The sequence below is a fragment of the Sinocyclocheilus grahami genome, unplaced genomic scaffold (genome assembly GCF_001515645.1).
Source record: "Sinocyclocheilus grahami isolate Dianchi unplaced genomic scaffold, SAMN03320097.WGS_v1.1 scaffold373.1, whole genome shotgun sequence".
In the NCBI taxonomy this organism is placed as follows: Eukaryota; Metazoa; Chordata; class Actinopteri; order Cypriniformes; family Cyprinidae; genus Sinocyclocheilus; species Sinocyclocheilus grahami.
The window spans coordinates 250,392-276,722 of NW_015505552.1; the positions used below are offsets into that span (position 1 = coordinate 250,392).

At 37.7% G+C, this 26,331-nt stretch overlaps 1 protein-coding gene across 1 annotated transcript in view; it reads left to right on the forward strand.

Annotated features, from left to right (window-relative positions):
- LOC107549469 (glutamate receptor ionotropic, NMDA 2D-like) overlaps nt 1-26,331 on the forward strand; it is a 107,243-nt gene that overhangs the window by 24,211 nt on the left and 56,701 nt on the right. Inside the window, exons 2-6 of the mRNA XM_016230559.1 lie at nt 11,268-11,600; nt 11,843-12,049; nt 13,790-14,056; nt 17,356-17,684; nt 21,192-21,306. Coding sequence (XP_016086045.1) covers nt 11,310-11,600; nt 11,843-12,049; nt 13,790-14,056; nt 17,356-17,684; nt 21,192-21,306 — 1,209 coding nt within the window. The 5' untranslated portion in view covers nt 11,268-11,309. The remainder of the gene's footprint in view (nt 1-11,267; nt 11,601-11,842; nt 12,050-13,789; nt 14,057-17,355; nt 17,685-21,191; nt 21,307-26,331) is intronic.

Genomic DNA, 26,331 nt, shown 5'->3' on the forward strand with positions numbered 1-26,331 from the left:
CTCTACCGATATGCATATTGCGATATTAACATTTGCGATATTTCGATAATTTCGATATATCGTGCAGCCCTACCGCAGAGTTATTCTGTCTTGTTTTCTCCCTTTTTTTCCAAACCGCAACAAACGCCAGTCTCCCTTTTCTGCAGAAAGCGATATATCCGCTCAACCAATCACAGTGCACCGTTCCACGCACTGTAAACAGTAACATCCAATCACAGCGCACCATTCCACGCACTGTAGACAGTAATGGCGGCACTTTGAATACACCCGGCTTCCTAGTTTTACTCATCTATTTTGTACTTTGTGATCAGCAAACAAACTTAGGGCTGCACGATAAATTGCATGTGATTTTCATGCGCATCTCGTCAGTAAAGCCGGTTCGGTGAATAGTAAATCTCCATCACGTGCTTTCAGATGGAGCGCATTTAATACACAGAGCCATAGATCACTGTTATATCACGTTCATAATCGCAGATGAGTCACATTCGATTATGAACGTGATATTGCGTAGCTTGTCAGTGTAAGTGTTTTTATTAATGCCATTAATGTTTTTGTTAATACAGCGTAGGCTATAGCACTAGTCAACTAAATGAATGTAACATGGCAAAGATTAATGCACTTTTGGAAGTTGAATGTAAGGGAAATGTCCTTTTGAAATTTCTGTGGTTGAATTCATTTTGGGAGCGATGACTGATTGAATGTATTTTTAGTCCAGTGCCTGTATATAAGATTAGTATTGACCAAGTTCAGAGGCTGTCATATGTGGATCATCTTACCATGTTGTGTATTTTCAACAGTTTCAATATGAAAAATAACTTTTATATTGATTCAATAGATTTATTGCATTTTGAAGAAAAAAAAGTGTCATGGATTTATTGCATTTTGGGGAAAAAATAATAATATTTTATAATAAATCTTTGAAAATCAAAATCTGGATTTGAAGTTTTTATGTTATTATAACCTAAAGATCCTATGCCAGGCCTCTACGAACACCTTGGCAATTGAATCGCCATTGGCTAGTAAATTTTTTTTGTTTACTTGCCAGACTGATAAATATATATATATATATATATATATATATATATATATGAGCTAAACCTATACTTAGCCTCCAACTCACACTGGCGAGTAAAATCTGAGAATTTATTAGCAATTGGCTAATATTAGACATCATTTAGTCGCCCAGAGTGAAGATTTAGTCGCATATGCGAGTGATTTACTCACACTGTAGAGGGTTGTATGTGAAAGTTTGAAAAAGAAAATAGTGGTTTTCATCTTGCCACTTTCTTGGTAAAGAAAACACATTTTTACATTTTAGCGTTTTGGAACCAAACTCTTCATATATTCTTCATAGAGAAGGCAATCCCATAATCCACTGGGATGAGCTCAATAAAATAAATTCAAGATGGCAGAGAGGTAATAGAAATGTTAAACAATTGATATTTTTGTATATTCAAATATTACAATTGCAATTCAATACTGAAAATAAAAGAATAAATCACAATATTCAGTCTTTTATTATTTACATTTTACTAATGTATGTGTGCCATCTATATTTTTCCTTGTTAGGTAGTTGATGCATAATGTGTCCAAATATTTCAATATCAGGATTTTAGAGTAAAACTTATATTCAATCTTACTAGAAAGTAATTTTTTCTCAATAATATTTTCATTTAGCTTTATCATGTTTTTAATAACCTTTTTAGCTGTATTAGTTCATTTCAAATGGTCCTCTGATGTGACAAATTAATTTTTAAATGTACTGTAGAAATATTTCATGTAGTCTTTTAAATAATAAAAGTCATTAAAGCTGCATGTATAACAATTATGAAATAATTGAAAATAGCAAGTTCTGTTTAAAATAGTTTTACATGGAGTACAGCATGTCATACTGTAGGTCAACAGCTCTATCAGAGTATTGCATCACTCCTTTCATGCCGCCTGTATTAAAATCCTGAGTTAAGTCTCCCACACACTACATGTGAGGAATGCTTGCTTTGTACCAGGCACAGAGGTACCTACATAGGCAGCAAGTCAACTCAATAAGTTTTGGAACAGAGCAAATCAACTTCTCTCAAACATATGCATTGTGCTGTGTTAGAAAGAAAGAATTTTAAAAAGGTGGGAATAAAGCCAAATGAGAACTGCATTTTGTGTATTGCAGAAATGTGAAGTCTTTGAGATGAAGCCCCAGGAGTGCACTTACCACTCTTTCTCAAAGACCTCTGTCAGGGCCTAACAGTGCTGTATTTGGAAAAAAAATATGCTGGGAGCACTTTTGCTATTTTATCATTTAGTTGACACTTTTATCCAAAGAGTACACTTATTACAGGCACCATCCACCTGGAGAAGCCTGGGGTTAAGCATCTTGCCCAAAGGTGCAATTATGATAATTCATGAATTGCTCCTTGTGAGATTGAAACCCACAACCTTCTATTTATCAGCCTACAATAGATCTGCAACATTCTGGCTATTTAGTTTACCTACTACAGGGCTCAAAATCAAAACACAAATATTTACAGGGTATTTGCAGAATTTTCAAAAAGAAATTTAAGGCAATTTATGACCCATTTTAAGAGCTGCACAAGTAAAATGAACACAGTATGAGTGGGGTTGGGCAATGTCTATGGTAACATACAGTATTGAGCCATAAAATTACATGATTTACAGGTCAGATACAGGTTTTCCCCAAAACTAAAATCTTATACAACAGCATTTCAGCCTTTAGACCATTTTTTATGAAAAGGGATAAATCAAGCATATAAATGATTATGTCTTAATTGTTTAGATTTTTAGAAGGCACATTAACTTCTTTCTCATTTACAACTCTTATGTGTTTGGTGCGTAAAAACATGAGTTGACATTTGCATTGATCTGACCATAAACAGCAAGAAAGGCTTATTGGAAATGCAAATGAACGGTAACGGCTGTACACAAAGCAGCTCTGCGCTCATAAACGCTGCTTTATCAGGAATTATAGGTCAAATGAAATTAAAATGCCAACGACACGTTTCTTGAGGAGAAAGAACGTTCCCTCCAGATACATTCAAATAAAGACATCCGCGCCGCGTTTTGACTTGAAACATGCAGCGGTCATATTTATTCAATGACATCATTGCCTTTTAAAATTTAATTCAGCCGTATCGCGACTCTTGTCTTTCCGTTCCCAACTGTAAGACCTCTTGAAATTATAATTAAGACATTTCTTATACCATTTAACGTATTTAAAACTTTTTATAGCCTTAAGTTTGATACAACTCACTTTAGGAGTTTTTAAGGACCCGAGGGAGATCTGTATTTAAGATGGCCCGTCGGGCAGAGTGGTGATACGTTTTGGTAGCCTGAATGGAAAAAACAATAGCCCCGGGACGTCGGGCTAGCGATTTTGCGAGCCTTGTACTAAGTTTCTCGTTTAAACAATTTACCAATCAGTGGAGAGCTTTGCACAATGTTTTATTACTTTTATGTGACATGCCATGTACGTGTAGTGTCCTATGAAATCAGTTTTATTGTTTTCCCGAAATTCTGTTTTTTGTTTTATTTTTTTGACTCCTTTTTAATAGTTATATAAAATGTTGGCAATAAAAAAGCATGTTTAATTAATTGAAATCATGAAACGTTCATGAACAGGAAACATGAAACAATTTAACAACAATTTATTAAAAGTTGAACAAAAATAAACTTTTAGGGCATTTTTGAAATATGTGTTATTTTTTTCTCAAATTCCATTTTTTAATTTTTTTTCAAATTGTGTGTTTTCCTTTTACATTTTTCTGGATTCCATTTTAATGTTTTAATTAAATTGTAATAATTAAAAGGCATGTCTAATCAACTAAATTCATTAAAAAACAGCTTAATAATATATTGTTGTGATTATTCCTTAAAATAAAGTTTTAAATATTATAGTTTTAGTATTGGTATTATATTGCGATATACATTCTACGGTATAGCAGTAATATATTTCTGTAACAATTTCTTCAAGTTAAACCAAACTTTTTTGACAGGTTGTTGTGAAAGCTCTGAGTTTCTGTGTGAATATGAAGATGATAGTTTTTTCTCAAATTAATGTGTAAAATGCTCATGAAGTGAACATTTGGTGAGACTGCAGTTGTCGCCATTGATTCACACAGAGACACACAAAACATGCAGACTTCATATTAAAACTATTTGTTGCAGTTTAATATTTGTGGGCAATAGTCCATATCGCATTTTGATTTAAGTGTATAGATCTACTTTTTAGGCCTAATTGTTTATGGGATTCTGCGTATCATAGGGCACTAGATGTGTTGTACAAACCCTACAGAATGGAAACATTTGATTTTCTTAATTTTGTCAAGGCATAATAGCCTACATGTTGTTTAATGCTGATGAGAGAATTAGGGGATACAGCTTGTTTTCGCTTAGTCCGCTGAGATTGAAGGTGAAAATCAGGTACAGGAGGAAGATAAGGCAGCTATTGTCTTGTGGATAAGATTACTTTAAACTGCACTCTTGAAGTAGATATCTTAGAGGTGAACTAGATTAAACTCACTGCTTTATGGTGATACATCATCTCTGTTAAGCGCTATTAACACACTCGTGGTATCTAAATAGTGTCGTAATGTTTTTGTGCAGTGCAGCGTGGGCTTTGTTTTTGTGACGAGGATCTGCGCCTGTGTGGAAGGTTGATGGATGACGTGGTCGTTTGTCAGCTAAAGTGTTTTCGATAGCGTCCGTCATCACGGTGCATGCGAAGCATTTTACGAGCTGTGTTTACAGCCGTGCAGTAAAGGAGAGCACACTCTCACAGCCAGTGCGGTGCAGGGAATGCAGCCATGAGCTCAGCCATAATGATCACGAGCTGTCAATGCATATGGCCCCAGATCCAGCCAGTGTGTGTGAATGCAGTCCATCTCATGTCTGGTGCATTCTGTTGTCCATTTGTTTGTTTTTTTGGGAAATGAGGAGCAGGCGAGCAGAGCGATAGTTCACCCAAAAATGAAAATTATGTCATAATTTCTTCATCCTCATGTCGTTCCAGACTTTCATTCATCTTTGAAACACAAATTAAGATCATTTTAATGAAACCTGAGAGGTTTCTGTCACTCCATTGAAAGTCCAGGTAACCAAAACTTAGAAGATCCAAAAAGGTAATAAAGGCATCATAAAATGAATCACTCAAGTGTTTTGAGTGGTTTAATCCAAGTCTTGTGAAGAGATATGCTCTGTGTATGTGTGACGATCATTGTTTGTATGTGAATAAACCCATACATGAAAACTGTTAGTCATATTAAGTGATTATATCTCTTCACAAGTTAATCTGTTTGATTCATATGGGTTGTTGTTTTTTTACGCCACCTTTATGGCCCTTTAGGATCTTTGGTTACCTGGATTATCAGTAGATATACAGAAACGTCTCAGGTTTCATTAGAAATATTTTAATTTGTGTTTTGATAAAAACAAAGGTCTTATGGATTTGTAATGACATGAGAGTGAGTAAATGATGATTTTTCCCCCCATTTTTATAAAATGGAAAAAATACACAATTTGTAGCTACTACTACCACACAAAATCATTTACATGACTACATTGTCAGCTCATCAATATTAATCATAATCGGGTTAGTTCACCAGGAATTCCACTGGTAATCATGATTATTTAAAGCTGAAATAATGTGCACTGACAGATTCAACAGAAGCATACACCATTAATTAATAATATTATAGCTCACAGTAGGTCTGTCTGTTAGGACCGTGAATGTAAACATGCTCAAGGCTATATACTTTGGACTGGGTTTAAAGAAATGCATAGAAGATGCATTGTTTTGTTCTAAAGGAATAGTTTGCCCAAAAATAAAATGAGAATTGACATTATTTACACAACCACATGTCATTCCATGCTGTATGACTTTCTTCTGTAGAACACAAAAGGTGGTTTATTTATTTATTCATTTAATTATATATTTTTTATGAATATCTTCATCTTCCCCATAAGACCCATAAAGTGCAGGTTTTTTTGTAATAAAAAAATTAAAATTACCTTGTGCTGTATAAATCTGGTAATTGTGTATATATTTATGCTGTACATCATGAGCTTGTAATCACTTCATTGTAAATAAACTGAACTGAACATCTCTTAAACATCTCTGAATGTCTCTGAAAATAAAGTGTTCGCAGCATATTTAAAAAACCAGTCAGGGACACTAGAGATTTATGTAAATTTATATAGAGAGCCGTTATAGTAATGTACTCTGTAGTATTTTAGAATTGCCCGGGGGTCTGTAAGCAACAGCGAAGCACGAGTCCTTTCCTTTGTGGATGATATATCGTTGAGTGTTTTTGGCTCTCTTTGATGAATTCAGGGCTGCGTGTGCACTTCCCACGTCTCCTACTGTACAATGCAACCTGTGGAAGTGGCAGTAAATTGCTGCTTTTGCACAACATTAGCACAGTGGGTTCCCAAATGACAAGCCCAGGCTATGATTACTCCAGGTTAATTTGAAGTGACTCAAAAAAAGTAATATGCTGTTGTGGAATGTGCTCCAATGGTCTTTCGTGCATTCCAACCCCCCATCTCCCACCAACCTTTCACATAACACACACACACTCTCATACTGTCCCTTGTCTGTCAAAACTGGAGGATTGCCAGCATGTTTGTTCAGGCCAAACACGTATACACACACCCCAGTAATCAATATTTCTCTCTTTCCCTCTATTCCTCCATATTTCATCCCTCTTTCTTATTCTCCACTCCCTCCCTCCATTTTCCCTCCTCCCCATCTCTGTCCTCATCTTAGTCATTAGGACTATATTTACCTCTTCCAGCCAAACAGAATTCCAACGTCTGCCCATCTCTCTCTTTCTCTCTCTCTGTCTCCATCCCTCCCATATTCTGCTCATTGCTTTGTCGTCTTTGGCCTCTTAATTCGTTCTCTCATTCATCTGAAGGACTCGTCAGGGTCAACAGACCAACAGGCTTAGAGACGGATAAATAGAACAGAGGGAGAAAAAGAATGCTACAAAAAGAGAACAAACCCAGAAAGCGGTGACAGAATTGGGAGAGAGGGAGTATGTCAGAGAGCCTGGTGATTCCAAGCAATTGCATTAGCACCTGAAGTCATGAAACAGAAGAGCAGACAGAAGGAGGCTGCCACAAAAGTAAATTGAAAATGATTTGCTTGTATTGTGTGTGTGTGTGTGTGTGTGTGTGTAACTGAGATGGAAAGGAGCGTAAGACAGCATGGAGGTACTTTCTTACATCAGCTGCTCTAACCTCTAACTCTCCAAATCATTTTATTGGTGCGTGTGTTCAGTCGTGTTGGTATGTGAGTGTGGTTATGAAGAATTTGTGTGGGTGTTTATATTTTAATCTTTGTTATTATTCATTCACCTTACAATAAGCACATCCATTCCTTGACTCTGTTTTTATTAGTGCGCTCACACACATCTTAGAAGCTATATTAGTGTGGGCCTTTTGTATACGCTGTGGTTTCGTGCTAAAATAAATATATTTGGGTCAATTACTTTTTTGTGTAGATCTTAAAATGTGTTCATTACAAAATAATTCATTGTATGTATGAATTATTTTGTAATGAACACATTTTAAGATCTACACAAAAAAGTAATTGACCCAAATATATTTATTTTAGCACGAAGTCCTTTGTGACAAACTTTTATTTTCTAAAGATAATTTTGATAGATTTTTAAATAAAAAAAAAATGTCAGGGTGATACAAGAGTCCTGATATCATAATGAAGAAAAAATTAAATATTAAATATTGAATTTCATTAAAGAATATGTAAAATACTGGAAAAAGTATTTTGGCATATATCTTTTATTATTATTTCTCCCAAAGAAGCTGCTTACTAAATTTGAAAACATTCAAACCATTTTTTGAGTTGCTGATTTCATATGAATGTGTACGATTATTATATATTTTTTTAAATGTAAGACTCCTTGAAACAAAATTTGAAGTTTCACCTCTAATCTCACCCCTAAATCTAACCCTCATTGTTATGTAAGCTGATTGCACAACACTATGTGAATAGTATCTTACAAAATTCTTATGAAATTTGCCACCAGTTCACCAAAAGGAATTGCAGAGTGTCATGGAGGACTAGAGCTGTCAAAAAAAATTTGAATTTCGAATATTCGTCGAATTAAAAAAAAAAATCCACATTCGAATGCAAAAACGTTGCATTTGAATTTTAGGTCTGCGTCAGCCGTCAGGCAGCCTATCAGCTGTGCACGAAATGCGACGACGATGTAAGTGTCATTGCTTTTGTTAGCCTATCCAGTTGAACCCACTAGATGTGGCACTGCTACTTTGTTCATTCAATATATTGCGGAAAATGAGAGCATCAATGTGGAGAAGATGTTGTTTACGTCAAAACTGAAACCAAGCCGTTCACACAGAATGCATATTTATCACATTTTTGAGAGGGACATCTATCAGCGTTGCACTTGTGTCTGGCACAAGAGAGCGGCATGTTTAGAAAGCCATGTAAAATTAGTGTAAGTTCAACTTTTAAAAAACATGTCTCAAGACTTTATGGCGGTTTGCCCCGTATCCCACTGTATCTCATGTTTTTAAATGAAGAAAGTAGCCTGCTCTTTGTGTTTGGTTTTTGATCCTTTGTATTAAACTCCACATACATGCATGGTGCTGTTTTTTTTTCTAACTGTTTAAGCAACTTTATTAATTATATATGGTTTATAAACATTATTTTAAACATTATGCACTTTTCTTTTCAAAGATAGTCGTGTTATTTTATTACGATTTGAAGAAACGTGCATAATATTTTGCGCGATGCGCTCTCTTGTGGCCTCAGGAGAGAAGCCCCTAACTGAAATTATGCCTTTTAAATTCGAATATAATTCGAATTTTGATTATATTTAAGTAGAAAATTTGAATTGAGTTTTTCAGTCATTTTGACAGCCCTATGGAGGACACCTGCATAATTGGCCATTTTAAACTTAAAACTTGTATTTACATTTTTTTTAAATCATTGAAAATAATGACTAAGATGTGTACACTATGCTTTTTTTTTCTTTTTTGCGATACTGATTACACCACTTGAGTTTCACAAACCATATGAAACAAACATGAATCCAAAGAGTACATTTCTAATAGGGTTGGGCCGATAGACGATGCCATCGTCCATCGCTGATGGCTAATAGACAACACGATGTTGAGCCGGCATCGTGATTCCCCCAAATACCCCCCGCAATCCGCCACATCCCAATAAAGTGTTCGGAAAGAAAATTACATGTAGGCGGAACCCCTAAAGAGAATAAATAGGAGATGGGAGGAAAATATATATTTCAATATTTTTCCTCGCAGTATATCATTGGGTAATTATACTACATATATATTTAGGGAATCAGGGAGCCACTATTATACCTGGCATTGAAACTGGCATCGTGCTTTTGAATGCACGATCGCTTTTTAGTTTCACTTTCACTTTTGAGATTTGCGATCGCACGCACTCTGTTTATACTATGGAGCGGCAGTACTTACCACACATTTTACAAGATTAGATGTTTGTCAGTGGTACTGAGGATCTGCAAATCATTCACCATCGTCCTCAGTCATCTCTCCTTACTCTGATTATGTGGTAAGTGAAATTTTATGTACTGTAATGTAACAGGCAACTGTTACACCGTGTCTACACCGGACGCGACAGTTGTCTCGCCCAAGGATCATGGAATGAACCAAAAGGAGAGGGGGCCGGGTGGGGGTGGATTGCAGAACTAATTTTAATATTAGAAACTGTAGTAATATTACCTATAAAATAATAAATATATTACCTATTAGTTAGATGCCACATATATTAGCCTATGTATTTTTAAGCTATGATTCTCCCACGATTCTGAAAACAAAACAGACACCTACTAGCATAATGTAACATATACAGTCATTATTTGCAGCGTATTACTTTCAAAGACCCATTTTGATTGCGGCTCCCGCAACATCAGAGTCTACATCCGGACTTTAAACTTTTATCAATACTTTCGTTATTATTTAATGTTTACAATACAGAAATGTAGCCTGCTGTGTAGACTGTTTGTGAAGCTGTTTCAAACATAAAGCTTTACCTGATGAGTGCTGCTCTCTCATCAGCGGGTGCGCAAAAGCAGGTTTAAATATTCCGATGTGATTGGGATTTCAAAGGTTTAATAGACATAGCAGAATCATCGTCATTTAGGAATAAGATTGCGTTTGTTTGAATCGAGATCGCGATCTTTCAGTGATTAAAGTGCATACATATGCATACATATACATATACATACCAAGGCCCGGGCGGCCCCCCCACTTCCACAACCCATCTCGCCGCGCCGCATCAGCTAAAGTCTGTCTACACAGGACGCGACAAAGCGACCATTGAAAATAATTTGAAATTTGTGTCAGCATGTCATAAATAGAACAGCAGTTTACTGTCAGGGATTTGTCGTGTCGCACCGTGTCGCATCCAGTGTAGACAGCATCACTGATTATAATGAGTTCTATAGACTGATCTATATATAATGAATCTCATTTATAGATCAGTGGTTCTATAGTATTTTGTCGTGCCGTTGTAGACACGGTGTTAGGAATCGTTATTTGTTTTCCCTTATAAGGTTCACGCTTCGGGCACACCCCCTAACGCCACCCCCACACCCCTCCGCCCTGCTCTCCCCCGCCGATGATCGTCCATCGCTATGTTTCACTGTAGACAGCGTCCGATGCCAATTTTGTAGACATCGCCCAACCCTAATTTCTAAGAACTTGTGTTTAAAGTCGATTCATAATGCAGAATATTTTTCCTTTTCTTTATCAAGGGCACTCTTTTTTCTTTTTACTCATTCAATATGCAAAAAAGTCCTCATACAAACCATTATTACATTTAATGTAAAACATGAATTGGCTTATTTGTGAGCCTTTCAAATAGTGAAGATCACTTTTGATGTCCTCACAAGATGGTTTCAGACCTTCACAAGAACAGATAAACCTGTACACACAATCACACATGTAGTTTCTTTCTATCCCTCTGTCAATTATCCTCCTGTGTTGCTCCATTTCACCCTGTGGCCTGAATAAAGCCCATTTCATTTTCTTGCCTCTTTTGTCAGTTCTCTTACTTTCTTGCCATCTCTCTTGTTCTACTTTGCTTTCTTTTTTCATTCTAGTGCCTACTCTCTCTTTATATATCTCTCAAATGTTTTCTTAAGCACATGCAATATATTGCTCTTTTGATTTTGTTTTAATCAGAGTTTACCCTCTTGCTTTTTCTTCCTGGTTTCACTCAGGCTTTCTTCGTACCCTCTCGTTTGGCCTCCTCGGTTTTTGCCATGGTCACAGTACCCACACTCTCTCTGCTATTGGCCCTGGTAGAATGGGCGGGTCAGACTAGCTCCTCTCCTCATCTCTTGCTCCGGCCCCGAGAGCGTGAACGGGACCCGGTGGCATCAATGCACTTCAACATCGCAGTGATCCACGCGGGCTCAACGGTTCAACAAGGGGAAGCAGGGGCTGCAGCAGCTGCGGGTAGGGTGCCATACCCGGGCTTCGGACGTGTGCACAGCAGCTTCGGTGAGAGCGTCGTCACCCAGTGGGGATCCGCAAATGTAATTTGGCTCCAGGTCAGTCCGATAGAGGTCATGCAAATTAAATTGACTTGATTGCGTACAGGGTCGAAACAGTTGTGATTTTAAATTTAGTCTAGTCTGGATACCTGAACGCTTTGTTGATTGTGAACTGAAGTGCGAATACAAAAGTAGAGTGAAAATACGGGCACTTAAGCATGAGTATTCATTCATAACTACAGAAGTTAATGTGGTGTGAATGTGAACACAAATGTGAAGTGAATGTGAATTACCTACAGGTGAATGACAGCAGCCCCAGGACGCTGCTCTCTCAGCTGTGTGACTTGCTGGCAGCCAGACCCCTTCAGGGACTTGTGTATGAAGATGAGAGACCCCTCCCGCTGGCCTCTGGCCCCCTGGCCCCCATGCTGGAGTTCGTTTCAGCCCAGACCGGCCTCCCCATTGTTGCTGTGGGAGGGGGAGCGGGTCTGGGCAGGGTACCACAGGTATGATTGTTTAGGGAATTTAGGTGAAAAATTAAATCCCATAATTTCATGCAATTGAGAGCTTTGTGAAGTTTCCCGTTAAGATCTCACTTATGTTCAAGTTGGTCATGCGAAATTTCACCGAAAATTTGCGAATGTTTTTTTTTTTTAAGATTTATTTTTGGCATTTTGCCTGTATTAGAATAGGACAGTATTTTAGACAGAAAGCGAGGTGGGATGGGATCGGGAAAGGTCAGTGAGCCGAGCTCGAATTTGAGACGCCCGTAGAGCAATGGGGCTATGTGTTGGCACGCTGCCCACAAGGCTATTACCATACTTTAGAGTTTGATTTCACTCACTTACTGTAACTACATTCAAATTGGAAATCAACTAGTAATTATTCACAATGATTCCATAATCTAAGTTCAATTAATTTGGCTTAACCTCTGAGCACTTTTCATTGATCTGCCTTTAGAAATCTCCCAATACAGTCTGGTGCCAACTAACAGAATGATTTTAAATACAGAACCAAAGTCTACAGACAGAAGCTTGTCCTGTTTGAAGCATTTCCTGTAACCCTGAGAGGTTTAAGCTTGTATCAGCAGTTTGACTCAGCTAAGTCAAATTCCTCTTAAAAGTGATTGTACCCAGCCAGTACGATTGATTTTGATTCTGAAGTATAGCTGTCTTGAAATGAATAATGTTTTTTCCCCTTATTAACTGTACTGTCTATGCCATTTAATAGGACAATAAAACTAGGCCACTGAGGATTTCTTAGTCCTGTCTGAAGACGCACTTTAGCTTCACTGAATTATTTGACAGTGTTGTTGTTTCTGAAAAGGAAAAAAAACAATGTTGTATGAGTGTCTTTGGACTTTGGAAGTTCCTCACAAACATCTCTCTCTGCAAGCTCTTGGTGTTAATGAGCTCTAACACTTGCTAGATAGTGTTTGGCTTGCTGCAGTGCTATAAGGGCATTGTTTGTTAATGGTACCGCCTGAGGAGGACCGTTAAATGGACAGAGATAGGACTGCCGTCGTCTCTATCGGGGCCTGATCGAGGCGCACCGATAACCGTAGGAAGGGATGGCATTACTAACATCCATTTAGATAAATAGCAAGGGCAAGGGTCATGCATTACCGCTGCAGGCCATATGGTCTGCTCTTTTTTTCCCTCTTGTGTTCATTAAAGTGCTTCGGTCTGGGTTTTGCAATTTCAGTTGCTAGTCTCGACATTAATAACATGCTCTCCCTAGCACAATATGAAAACTACAAAGGTAAAAAGACATTTTCATTCACAAATGTTTTGTTTTTTATTATTATTTACTCTGGAGACACGATATTGAATCCTTTTGATGTTGTCGCATTGAATCCTACACGCTCTCAGACCCACGCGTACACTCAACGCCATCGCAAATTAAATTTAAAGCTGTGTGATGTACTCCGGTGACGATTAGAGTCACTGAAGCACCTCCCTCATGTTCCTACAGCGCCTGCATATCTCAGAAACTCTTTATAAGAAATTGAATTTATATGATGCTTTATGGAGGCAATAAATAGTCTTCAATCACAGGAAACGTAGTTATTTTTTCCCCTTAATTGGACTGCAGAAGACAAGCTCTGTCTGCTGTTATGATTAGTGAATGTCACATTAGAAACAGTTCAGAAGAAATGTAGTTCCCATGATGCCTTATGCAAGGAATGAATCAGCTGTCTATAGTCTTGGGAAATGTAGTCGTTTACCTTCTTAATTACTCTGCAGGAGACCGGCTCAATCTTCCTGCAGTTCAGCTCTTCCACCGCACTCCAGTTGGAGGTGATCTTTGAGGTGCTGGAGGAGTACGATTGGACGGCCTTCTCGGTGGTGTCCACACGTCACCATGGCTACCAGGACTTCCTGTCAGTAGTGGAAGGTTTGACCGACGGGTCATTCATCGGCTGGGAGAAGAAGAGCGTAGTGATGTTGAATTTAACCGATGATCCGGGAGGAGCACGCGCACGGCGGCTGCTGAAAGAGAACGACGCACAGGTAGAGAGGGAAGGTCATTGCGTTTCTGTCTTGCTTATTCGCTCATTTAATCATTAATTTACTGACATCACTTCCTGTCCTTAACCATTTGTTTGACTTTTTTTTCGGCTGTCGTCTCCACCGTCTTTCTCTGACCTCTCGCTGTCCTTTCTCCGTTCTCCTCTCATTCTCATTCCCTTTCCCATCTCTACCTATATTTGTGTAATGCGTGTGTGTGTATGTGTGTATGTGTGTCGCAGGTTGTCCTCTGTCTCCCCCTGGCTCCAGGCTGTTATTGTTCTGTGTATGTGTGTGTTAGAGGGTGTTATTGTGCCTTGTGGGTCCCAGTACACTGATGTCAGTGTTAATATAACAGCCCAATGCCATATGCATTAGATTCAGTCTGCAGTGCTTCTGCTCATTACACACACTCACATACACACAAACCCAAATAAATATTGCACACATACATAAAGTATGCATTTATATACACACAGAAAGTTGCATAGTAGAACATACAGTATAGAGTGCAAATGCATTCTTAGGTCATTAAAAAAAAAAAAATCCCATGGCACTTCTCGTAAAGAGTAGGGGTGTAACCCCGGAGTCCTGGCCAAATTGCCCCCCTGGCCTCCCAATAATCCCCCCAACCACTTGATTGGCTCTATGACTCTCTCTTCTCTCCACCTGTAGCTGGTGTGTGGTGAGCGCACTGGCGCTGTTGTCCTGTGGCTGCCGTCGCATCATCCAAGTGGATGCTGCACACTGGTGGTGGTTGAGGAGAGACCCCCCCACATGATTGTAAAAGCGCTTTGGGTGTACAACAATACACAATAAAGCGCTATATAAATGCATCATTCATTCATTCATTCATTACACTGGGCGGTATGACAGTGGTAGAAATATGTCAGTCGGTAGAGATGCTATACCGTTTATAGTACTGCAGTGTATCTACTGTGCGATGTAAAAAAAAAAAATCCAATACTACGCAAAAAGTTACAGTCTACTCTTCACCCAGAGAGGTTTGTGGTCTTCTAAAGATCTTGATATACATTTACTGTAAAAATAATATGAATGCACAATATTGGGTTACCATTTGCGTTATCGGTTCAAATGGACTTTTTAAATATCTAAAATGTATTGTTATCATATTGTGGTAATATTATCAATATTGGATATATATTGACCTATTTTGGATATTTTATTGTGTATGCTAATTTCTAATTTTATATTTAAATTATCTTTATTATCAGAAGAACACTACAAGTTAACATAACAATATAATAATTTTATTAAAATTAAATAATTTAATATTAAAAACTGTATTAAATTAAAATGTGTTTTCATTATTTTAATTTAAAATGGTTGTTGTCAGTCTCCTGTTTTCACAATTTTATAATGCACACTTTAAGTTTATATTTAAAAACACAATAATAATTCATCTTAATTAAATAGGAGTGTTTTTTATTTGAGTTTTTAATGTTTTATTTATTATTATATATTAGGAAAAATAATGTAGGTAAAATAATTTTATTATCAGCTACTGTATTTATTGGTTATCAAATATAACATAAAATACTTATTGGCATAATACATTATCAGTTAGAATATTAATATTGGTGCATCCCTAAAAATAACTGCATTTGGTACAAGAGGTCAGTAATGCACAGTGTAGTACCTACAAGCCCTTCAGCTGTGTATATATATATTCACAATGCATCATGGCCATATTGCGAAACATTATCAAGTGGCATTCTTCTGCTGAAAGATATAGTCCCTGACAGTATTGCTATGTAGCAAAAATATCTGCTATGGGAGCTGCGCAGTGATGTGATAAAATTATGTTTTCCACTTATTTTGTGAATTTTAGCACGACTGGGACACGGTGTTGACCAATTTAAAAAGCCAGGACCAGTTTAATCATACCATGATTTTCAATGTACAGCCCACCCCTACTGTATACACAGACAGAATATATTGTATACTCTACATAAACACACACACACACACACAGAACAAGACCATAATTTCATAATTTATTCTGTCCTGTTCAGGGCTGGTGAGTTTAGATACTAGTTGGATTTTCTGTCTATTTATTCTGTCATTCTTTTGTTCTTTTCCCAGTTCTCTAGCTCTCTTCTCCTATTCTCTCTCTCTTTTACAGTCTATCTCTCTTGGGTTTTTCTCTCTCATGCATTGTAAAGGTGAAATCTTTAGTCCCTCTCTCAGTTTCTGCTTTTTTACTGTTCTTTCCTTCCTTCCTTTCTCTCTCCCTCCCAGATGTGCTAGTTTCCTTTCTTCCCGTTTTCTCTCCTTCTCTTTCCATACATCCAGTATCTGTCTTTCTTCATTAAGGCATGTCCCAGCACCATTACTTCAAAGCTGTTCCTCTCCTTAAAATAATTTCTGTCTGTTACTGTTTGCCTGGAATAAATCCTAATACATTAGGGCTGTAACTAATAACTGTTTTTATAATCAATTCAATTCTGGTTAGCTCTTTGATTGATTAATCAGATATCTTAACCAATTTTGTTCTTCTAACAATATGCACATTGAAGTATGCCATATTCTATGCTATACAAATTCTATGAAAAAGGTAGTTAAATAATGTAAAGTGAACACGTCTTACATTCTAAATGCAGCAGAATAAATAGCATTGACATACAGTAGACAGTAGAATGTGTGACTCTGCAGGAACATGCATATTCTGCCCTCTGAACACGGTACATACTGTAGTACATCAATCTACAGTAATCAGTTTATTAGTTCCTGTAATGAAGCCTTAATTTTTCAGTAATCCCTATAATGTTAGTTTTCATATATCATTAATTACAGTGCATATAGGATTTCAAGTTTCAATCCAAATTCACTGATCCAAGTGATTGCACTCCCTTTCTGTTGTGCTCCATTTAATTGACATGAATGTTCTATGAAATATCTGAAATGTAATAACAAGAGCAACAATTATTTAATTGCTCTTTTGATATTGGGACTGTTAGGCTCTGTTTTGTAAAATGGAAATACTCTCATTATAAGAAATTAACAGTAAAATGTCATTACATTACAGTTTCATTACAGTTTTTCAGTTACTGAAGGACTTATTTTCAAGATCAGTTATTAGTGATTTTATAAATAAATATATAAACCCAATACCTCTCCTGTCCTCTCTTCCATTTCCTCTTCTCATTCCGCTCATGGTCTCTTCCTCCCTTTTGACCTCTGTGTTCTATTTTGCACTCTCTTTTGTTTCCTCTCTTGCTCCTGCTCTCTGGTTTTCATCTTGGTCCCCTCTGTCCTCTTTGCCCCCACTCCCACTCTAGGTGCGGTTGTTGTACTGCTCTCAGGAGGAAGCAGAACAGGTGTTCCATGCTGCTTGGGCAGCTGGTCAGGCCAGCGCCTCTCACATATGGTTCGCGGTGGGTCCAGCTTTGTCCGAGCTGGGCCTGACCGGACTACCCAGTCGGCTGTTTGCGGTCAGACCACAGGGCTGGAGGGACGAGCCCCGCAGACGTATCGCCCGTGGGGTGTCCATTCTTACTCATGGAGCTGTCGCGTTGCGTAAGGACTATGGAGCCACTGGAGGGCCGCACTTTGTCACTAACTGTCAGACGGATGGCAACGGAACACAGAGGATCCGCGGTAGAATGAAGTAAGAAACAGTTCTTTCTACCGATACAAGATGGGACTTGTATGTTTTGCACAGAGAGATACAACATGTCTCACACTGAGCAGCACAACACTTTCACTTATATTATAGTGACCATGAACATTCGCAAAGCATTTAACTAATGTAACGTGCTGTATTAAGTGAAATGGAATATTTAGTGGGACATGATGTAGGGTGGGATTTGATTTTATCAAATGAGATTTCAATGGGCAGAGAAAGAAGGCTGTAACATAGTTGGTTAATTTCTTTCTTTCAATAAATAAAAATATTTTAAAAGTTTGAGTACAGTAAAAGTTATATTTAGTGCTGTCAAACGATTAATCGCGATAAATCACATCCAAACTAAAAGTTTTTGTTTACATAATAATGTGTGTGTACTGTGTATATTTATTATGTATATATAAATACACATGCATGTATATATTTAAAAAATATATATTACGTTTATATATTAAATATATTTATATATGATATAAATTATATGAATATAAATATATGCATGTAAATACGTAAATATTTAAAAAATATATGCTGTATATGTGTGTATTTATATATGCATAATAAATGTACACAGTTCACACATATATGTAAACAAAAACTTTTACTTTGGATGTGATTAATCGCGATTAATCGTTTGACAGCACTAGTTATTTTTAAAGAAATTAATACTCAATATCCTAATATTCAAAAGGATGCATTCTATTTATCAAACATGACATTAAAAACAAAAAATATTATATCAAAGAAATAGTACTGATCTTTAAAAAAAAGTTTCCACAAAAATGTTAAGCAAATCACCTGTTTTCAATATTGATAATAATAAAAAATCTTGAGCAGCAAATCAGCATATTAGAAGAGTCATGTGACACTGAAGACTGCTGAAAATTCAGCTTTGCCATTACAGTAATAAATTACTGTTTAAAATATAATAAAATAGAAAATGTCTGTTTTAAATTGTAATAATATATTTTGAATATTACTGTTTTTACTGAATATTTTATTTTGATCAAATAAATGCTACCTTTAAAAAAATATATTATAAAATGTAATTATATTACAGAATATATTATTAATATTTTGATGAAGATTATAAAAACCAACATTTTTACCAACCACTATATAACCAGTGACATTTATTTAAGAAGTTCATTTTAACTTCATGTTAACTATGGAGTAGCTTAGTAGTTATAGTTGCCATACAAGGAATGGAAATAGATATTCTCATAGGAGCGAATTAAATAAATAATTAAATAATTAAATCATCTTTTTCTATGGTATCGCAGCGTAAAAAGCTGCATCTTATTCACTAACCACTCACAAACTTGTTTTTAACAGGTGCAGTCAGAGTATTTAAATTAAGTAATTAGCATTAATTTCCACACAAACACGCCTCCTTTATGAGACTCATTGTACTGTATATTGCACTTTATTCACAATAAAATGAAAGCAGGTGACAAATTAATCTGAAAGGGATGTTTGTGTGCACTTTCTAGCGATCATGACAGCAGTAAATCAGCTGATTATTATCAAATGATAGAGAAGAGTGTTATAACCAAGCATTTATCCAGATTCACGTGTAGTAAAGTGCATTTTTAAGAGATTATTTAGGTGTCTGGATGTCTATGGTAGGACTATGCTGTACAGGTTTTGTGAATGTGCATTTGTGAAATTGCCTGCCTAATTCATTTAGTGAATCAAGTGCTAAACCAGCACATGCAAATAAATGCTGCTTTCAGCATAGTTTAAAAGTGTTATTATACTGATCTTGAATATCTTTAAAAAGCCCTCTATTTATGTTCACCCTGAGAACTGTGTTTAAAGCTCATCTAATTTGGCATTAACCTTCAACTTTTCTGCTTTGTTGCATTTATAGTAAGTCTATTTATCCGTAATGACACACTCTAATGAGAGTGAAAGTGCTGCACCTTTGGGCCATGAATGTCCTTTACTTCCCCACCACAGGGACTGCAGGGGGAGGCGTTCAGCATGCCCCTGTATTTAAGAAGACAACATGGGTGGGAGGGGATAAACAATAGCAGCATGCTTGATGCTGTGTCTGCCCTGAAAGCATGCAATGCAGCAAAACTATGAAAGGCCCATTATAATCAACAAGCATGTGCCAGTTTCATTTATTATAATTGGAAGATTATCCACCTTATTTTTAACACAAGAGCAAGCCAAGCCATTTTTAACTTCCGTTATCAGCTGCTTCTAGTTATGTTCAGTAATTTAGTCCATTCGGTGTTGTTAACTGGTTTTGTTATCATATTATTTTAGTGTAATCATAAACCATGCTTATATTGCAAACTATTTTTTATTTATTTATTCCACTTTGTTATCATTAGTTATACACCTGTGGGTGGCTAATCAATTGGAAATCTCACAGATTCACAGGAAATATCGTACTTCTGCATTGAAAAATTAATTTCTGAGAGGCTTTTTGACGAAATCCTTATAATTTAGTTAGTATTTTGTCATTAAATGTTCGTTAATTTTAGTTGAATTTCATAAAAAATGACATCTGACTTTAATAGACGAAAGAACGTGCAAAATTTGATTACATTTTCAAACAGTTTATATCCCTGAAGTTATTGACTATGATGAGATTCTTTGAACAATCAGCATTATTTTTGTCTCATATTTTCATCAGCAGTATGCTTTGATTCAAATCACTGCATTTTCGTTTCATCTTCATTGTCGTTGGAAAATGCTAATACAAATCTTAATTAATGAACAGTTTCATCAATAATTTTGATGAGAAAAGCACTGGCTGCCAGTGATGAAACTAGAATTTCTGAACAACAGCCTGAATTAAAAAAAAATGTGTTAACCACCTTTAACAGCATATTTTACACATTGTAGGGAGAAATCACATGGTCTCACTGAGCGGAAACTCTCAACGTAACACCATCAGTGTGACTCACACTCATTACACATCAGAAGAGGATTGATGGGGAAAAGAGATTCACCTGTTTAGTGCTGCTGATGTAATTACGGTTTGCTAAGTAGGCTTCTACATAATGGTTTTGCATGTATTTATCAAAGAGATCTTTGTAGGAACTTTGTGAGGAATATTCACAAAAGCCTCATAAGAACTGAGCGGAGGAAGCGTTGCTCCTTCAAACTTTTTCACCCAGTCAAATTTTTAAATGTGCACTCTTCATTTTGCCAAAAGCATATTGGATTTAAGATAAAAAGATTCATTTGAAGCAGTCACAAAGAATGTCACATTTAGGGACCGTTCTGGGTATTTTACTAGTTTAGATTAAGTGCTCGAAATAGAGTGACTGCCTCCTTTGATTCCATTGCTGAAGGAAATAAAATGGTTACCTTCACCACAGTCTCACAATCTGACCTAATTAGGATGTTTGTGAAGTGCTCCGTGCGAGATTTCCTCTTTGACGTGTCCTCGGAGTCTTTTATACTGATTCTTTCTGGGTCTCTTCCATCTCAACAGACTGTTTCTGCTGTGTTCTCTCTGCTCTGCAGGTATTTCAGTAACATCACGCTCGGTGGGCGGGACTATTCGTTCAATAACGAGGGCTACCTGGCCAATCCCTTTCTGGATGTCATCTCCTACACGCCTGGGAGTGGCTGGGAAGACGTAAGAACTAATCAGAATTCTATTTCCATTCGTTCTTGTGTAACCGCTGTTATGGATTGGTAATGTCCAGGATGAAAAGCAGCATTGCAGTGGCCATGCTGAGCACTGCAGTAGCAATGCGCTGGAATGGATTTTGAAAGAAGATCACATATCATTCGAGGTGTCTGTTTATGACACGGACGGCTTTTTGTGCGCTGTTAATTATGCATATGAACGATCGCAGTACATATTGGGATTTAAAGGTAACGACAGCTCATTGCTTTAATAAAATGTGCGATTTACTTCATCATGACTATCATAATGATGTACTTGCTGTCTAAGAGCTGCAAGTCTAATGTTCCAGTTTGTAGCAGTAAGACATATAGATTGAAAGCAGTTTTAAAATGATATACAACTTGACACTACACTAATTTCGAAAACCATTTCCCATGACAGTCCACAGCAGAAAAACCCATTACAATTAACTCTGAACAATGCATCACATTGTGCTGCAGAGAGAGTGTTTTGGTGTTGACGGTGCACTTCTGCCGTTCCGCACAGAACCGTTAAAGCCTCAATGATATAAACATATAATTAGAGTTTCAAGAGGACGTACATAATGTACAATTAGCTCATGTTTACATTTGGCCCTGTTATCTATGCATACCCATGATACCCACAGTATGTTATTAAGATTAGCAAGGCTTTCCTACATTTTATTATTATTATGTGAAGAACAATACCTGGAAAATAATTAATTGTGAAATATTTTTAGAGAGCCGATTTGATTTTCCTCTTTTCCCTCTCCCCCTTCCTTCGCTAGTTATGTTTGTGTTAAGTATGTCTGAGCGGAGAAGGAATAAATAAATAAATGAATAAAAACTCTTAAATTTATTGGCTTCTCTTATATCAGCGTATTGTAGGTGCCACATGGGACGTTGTGGCTCTACATTTCTCCCGCAGAGCGCTGCTGTCGTGAGACAAAATAACTGATCCCAAACCCAGCTGAGTAAATATAGCCGGGGAGAAAGTCATATACATGAAGGTGCCACTCAAACTAGTGCCTTAACACAGAATTATTAATATTTAGATGCCACAAAGACAAGCGTAGAGACTGAAAATTGTAATCCCTGGCAGCGCTTGTGTTCTCCACCTCTACAATCTGTTAACAGAGAAAATGACAGCGGATTATGTACTTGGGAGAAATTCTAATTCCTTCGGGCAAAATTCACTGACATTGAGCCATAAGAGCAAAAAAGTTTCGATATAGAGTGGGGGATATTTTCTGATGATCCCCATAGTTTGTCACAGTCTATATTTATGGGCATTATATACTGTACACAACATAGCTTAAAATCAATGCTTTTTCATGCATTGGACCAATGAGTTCAGTTCGAGCAGCAGCATGTTCTGTCGAGCGACAGACTCACGTTAACTGGCTCCGGTAGGAGAGTGAGAGGATGCACAGGGATTGTGTTGCCCTGGGCGTCTTGAAAGGTCGAGTGTTGATCGTTTGTTCTGTCGATGTTCTTGTGCAGACTTTGTTTATGTGCCAGCGAATGAGTTCCTCCTCGATGTCTGTTCTACATTTAGTCCATTCTGAATCAGGCCAGTCTTTCATTTCCTTAAAATCTGTCTTTTTTACTGTATGAAAGGGATCATTCAACCAAAAATAGAATTCTGTCATCATTTACTCTCATGTCGTTCCAAACCCAAATGATTTTCTTTCTTCAGTTGATCATAAAAAGAGATGCTAGACAGTACGTTAATGATGCTCTTTTCTATGGAATGAAAGTGAATGGTGACTACTGGGGCTGTCAAGCTGCAAAAATAAAAGCACCATAGAAGTGTCATAATAGAGGTCCATATAACTTGTGCTGTATTTTAAGTCTTCATAAATCTTATGATAGCTCAACCCGTTTTCATGAGAAAATGTAACTATGCGATTCCAATTTTGTATGCATTCGTCTTCTTGCACCACATTTGAATAAACATATATGAGAGTTGTGGCAAAAGAGAATATTATTGAAAAAAACTGCTAAATCTTGTTCTGTTCCAGACACAAAGGTAGTGTATGCCTGTGGTTCTCAACCATGGAGCTGTGACCCACTGGGGGCCTCAGCACAATTCCAAGGGGGTCGTAAGATGGGCAAAAATAATTTTAAATAAGACAAAATATGTTTTGAAGAAAGGTAAAAAAGACGTAGACTGACATATTTCTTATTATAATTTGTAACCTCTACAACTGTCATAATTAAATAAGAATCAGTGTTCTCACAGGATTGAAAAACCTGGATATAGTTTCTGTAAATAAAAAGTTTGAAAACTACAGGTTTGAAATGACATGAGTAAATCTTGAGAGAAGTATTATTTTTCTATTCCTTTAAAACAGTTTTTTTTTTGGTAATGTAATGATAAACTCTATAAAAGACAGTGGTATTTTGTTGTTTTTTAAATCTGTGCATGGAATAACTCCTAAAAACCCCATCAAAGGGAGCAACAGTCTGTTAAGGGTTGCATGGTGCTGGTTCTGGCTTTGGCGCCTGCGTCTCATTTGCAGATACGTTCTGGAGAAAAGTGCTGTTAGAGACATCTGGATGCTTTTGTACTTCTGAGTCACGGAGTCTTTGTCATTCACATAAAATATTTAATGGGGCGCCATAATGTACATTTAAAAGGCTTCCACGTTTGTTTTTAGGAGGGCGCTCTATTAAAACACGACTCTCGCCATCTTTGTCTTCGCTCCATTTTGTCTCTGGTTCTCGTAAATGCGTTCTGTCTAACACGGAGTAGACAATGGACGTGGATGACTCAACTTCCAGAAGCCCGTTGTGCACAAGGCACTTCATGTGACGCCTTCCACATGCAGCATTTATAGCGTTTTAACAAACTAACTGCTACAGCGCTTTTGATCCCATTTGTCCGCACTGTTCTCATAAATCGATACATATCGGGGGGGGATGTTTAAGAAATGAAATGCCAAGCACATTTCTCCAAACCCTTTTTGTACCTGTCAGGATGTGTCCATGTGTGTTTATGATGTGTAAATCTGCTAGTGGATTTGTAAGGATCGCGCTGGGGTAAAAGCGGCTCGTTTTATCCTCCTCTCACAGGGACATTCACAGGGACGGGGGTGTCATGGCAGCATGTTTGTGTTTCACCCTGTGAAAGTATTATCTGTTCCCGGGGGAGACGGTGTTTGATCAAGCCCCTGCTCTACCTCTGCCTGCGTGAGGCTCTGCCCCCTCAGCTTGGGCCCAGATCTCTGCTACTTCGGCTCTTTGTTATGCACCGCAGGATCTCTGGTTCTCCACACATGCTCCGACACTCCTATTTCGGTGGTTTTGTCGGCCCACATTCCGACGTCGAAAAGAGTTAAGACATCTGGCTGCCACTGACATGGATCGGACAGAGAACTCAGTGCATTTTGGAGGTGGAAGAGAGTAGGAAAGATTCGGGGGGGAGGGGAAGAAAGATCAGAGAAGAGAGAGGGAGAAGAGAAACCCAACAGCACGTTCAAACACATTAAAGAGTATTATAAGGACATGACACTAAACACTGTGCATCATTAGCATTTCTATCCCTCAAGCAGCTGCAAAAAGCCACTCGGATACTACACAGTCCTACCTTGCCTGGCTGTGCTACTTTGTGACACGCCATGCATATTTTATTAAGCTGCTCAGACATCCTTAATACAAGACGGTGTCACCTGTTGAGATGTGTGGCTGGATCTCTTTCCGTGGCGGATTCTGGCCTGACGCTGTCTGTCAGATGCAGACACGAGCCAGCAAACTCAACATTCCCTTCCTGTTCCCTTCCCTCCCATCAGTGCTGCTCAGAGAAAATGGATCTTGGGTTAACAGACTGTGAAGGCCTGTTCACACCAAGAACGATTACTATAAAGATAACAACGGGTACCTGTATATTAGCATCCACACCAATGCATAATAAAGGTGCAGTTACTTTCTGCAAATTTTTACGGGCATTTCAATGGGAATCCATGTGATTGGGGATTTTGCATAAGGGCGAAAGATTTCCCCACTGGTTCAAGTTGGTCAAGCGGATTTGCCACATAAATCAACAGAAGGCTGCTTGTTTTAAAAGTTACTTCTTTGTCAGATGTGCTTCAGTACATCACTACACGAGAGGAGAGGCAATGGATAATGTGACTGAACCTTAAAGTGGTCCTATTATGCTCTTTTACAAAGTCTTGATTTTGTTTTGGGGGTGTACTAGAACATGCTCTCATGCTTGGTGGTTCGAAAAACGCATTTTTCACATAATTTACATTTATTAAAATACCTTTCTCCCCAGCCTGGCACAAACGGCTCGATTAGTTCCGGCTTTGATGAAGGTCCGCCTTCCGAAAAACAAAATGTGTTGTGATTGGTTAGCTGTCCCAGTGCGTTGTGATTGGGGAACAGCTTAGACGGTGTTTCAGTACTGCCACGCCCCTTGCTCCGTCTTTCAAACAAAAGCTTTTGGCGACTACGGCACTGTACTCCCTCATGTTGTGGAAGCTGTCCTCAGTAAAATGCGCAGCTCACAATAGCAAATTGGGGTTATAATGCTCAGGAACAGAGTTAAAAAATAAATTGCAACCACTGTTTCCTGACATCATCCGCTTTCGGAAGCCCAAACAAAGACGTTTGGACATGGAGGTGAAAAAAACAGCATTTCAGGCGGTCGCCATGTCTTTAAAATTCGAATACATTATTTTCTATGAGTGTAGGCACACCGGCGGCGCCGTTCGGTGTCTGTCTGCGGTGCCCAGCTACGTCGTGTTGTACTTGTAAGAATTGTTCTAGACATGCAGAAAATTTGAAGCTACAGCACAGCAGCTCTTCTTCTTCGTTTTCTCTGATACACTAACTCTGTAGCAGCACTTCTTCTTCATCGTCTCGTCTGATGCACTCACTCAACCAAGCGTTCTAACCACAACCTCGCCCTCCCCACCCCCCAACCATTCGAATTTCTGTAGGCGGGAATTATTTTTAATGATATTCTAATGAGCCGCTTTGTGATATCACAAAGCCCGGAAACCAA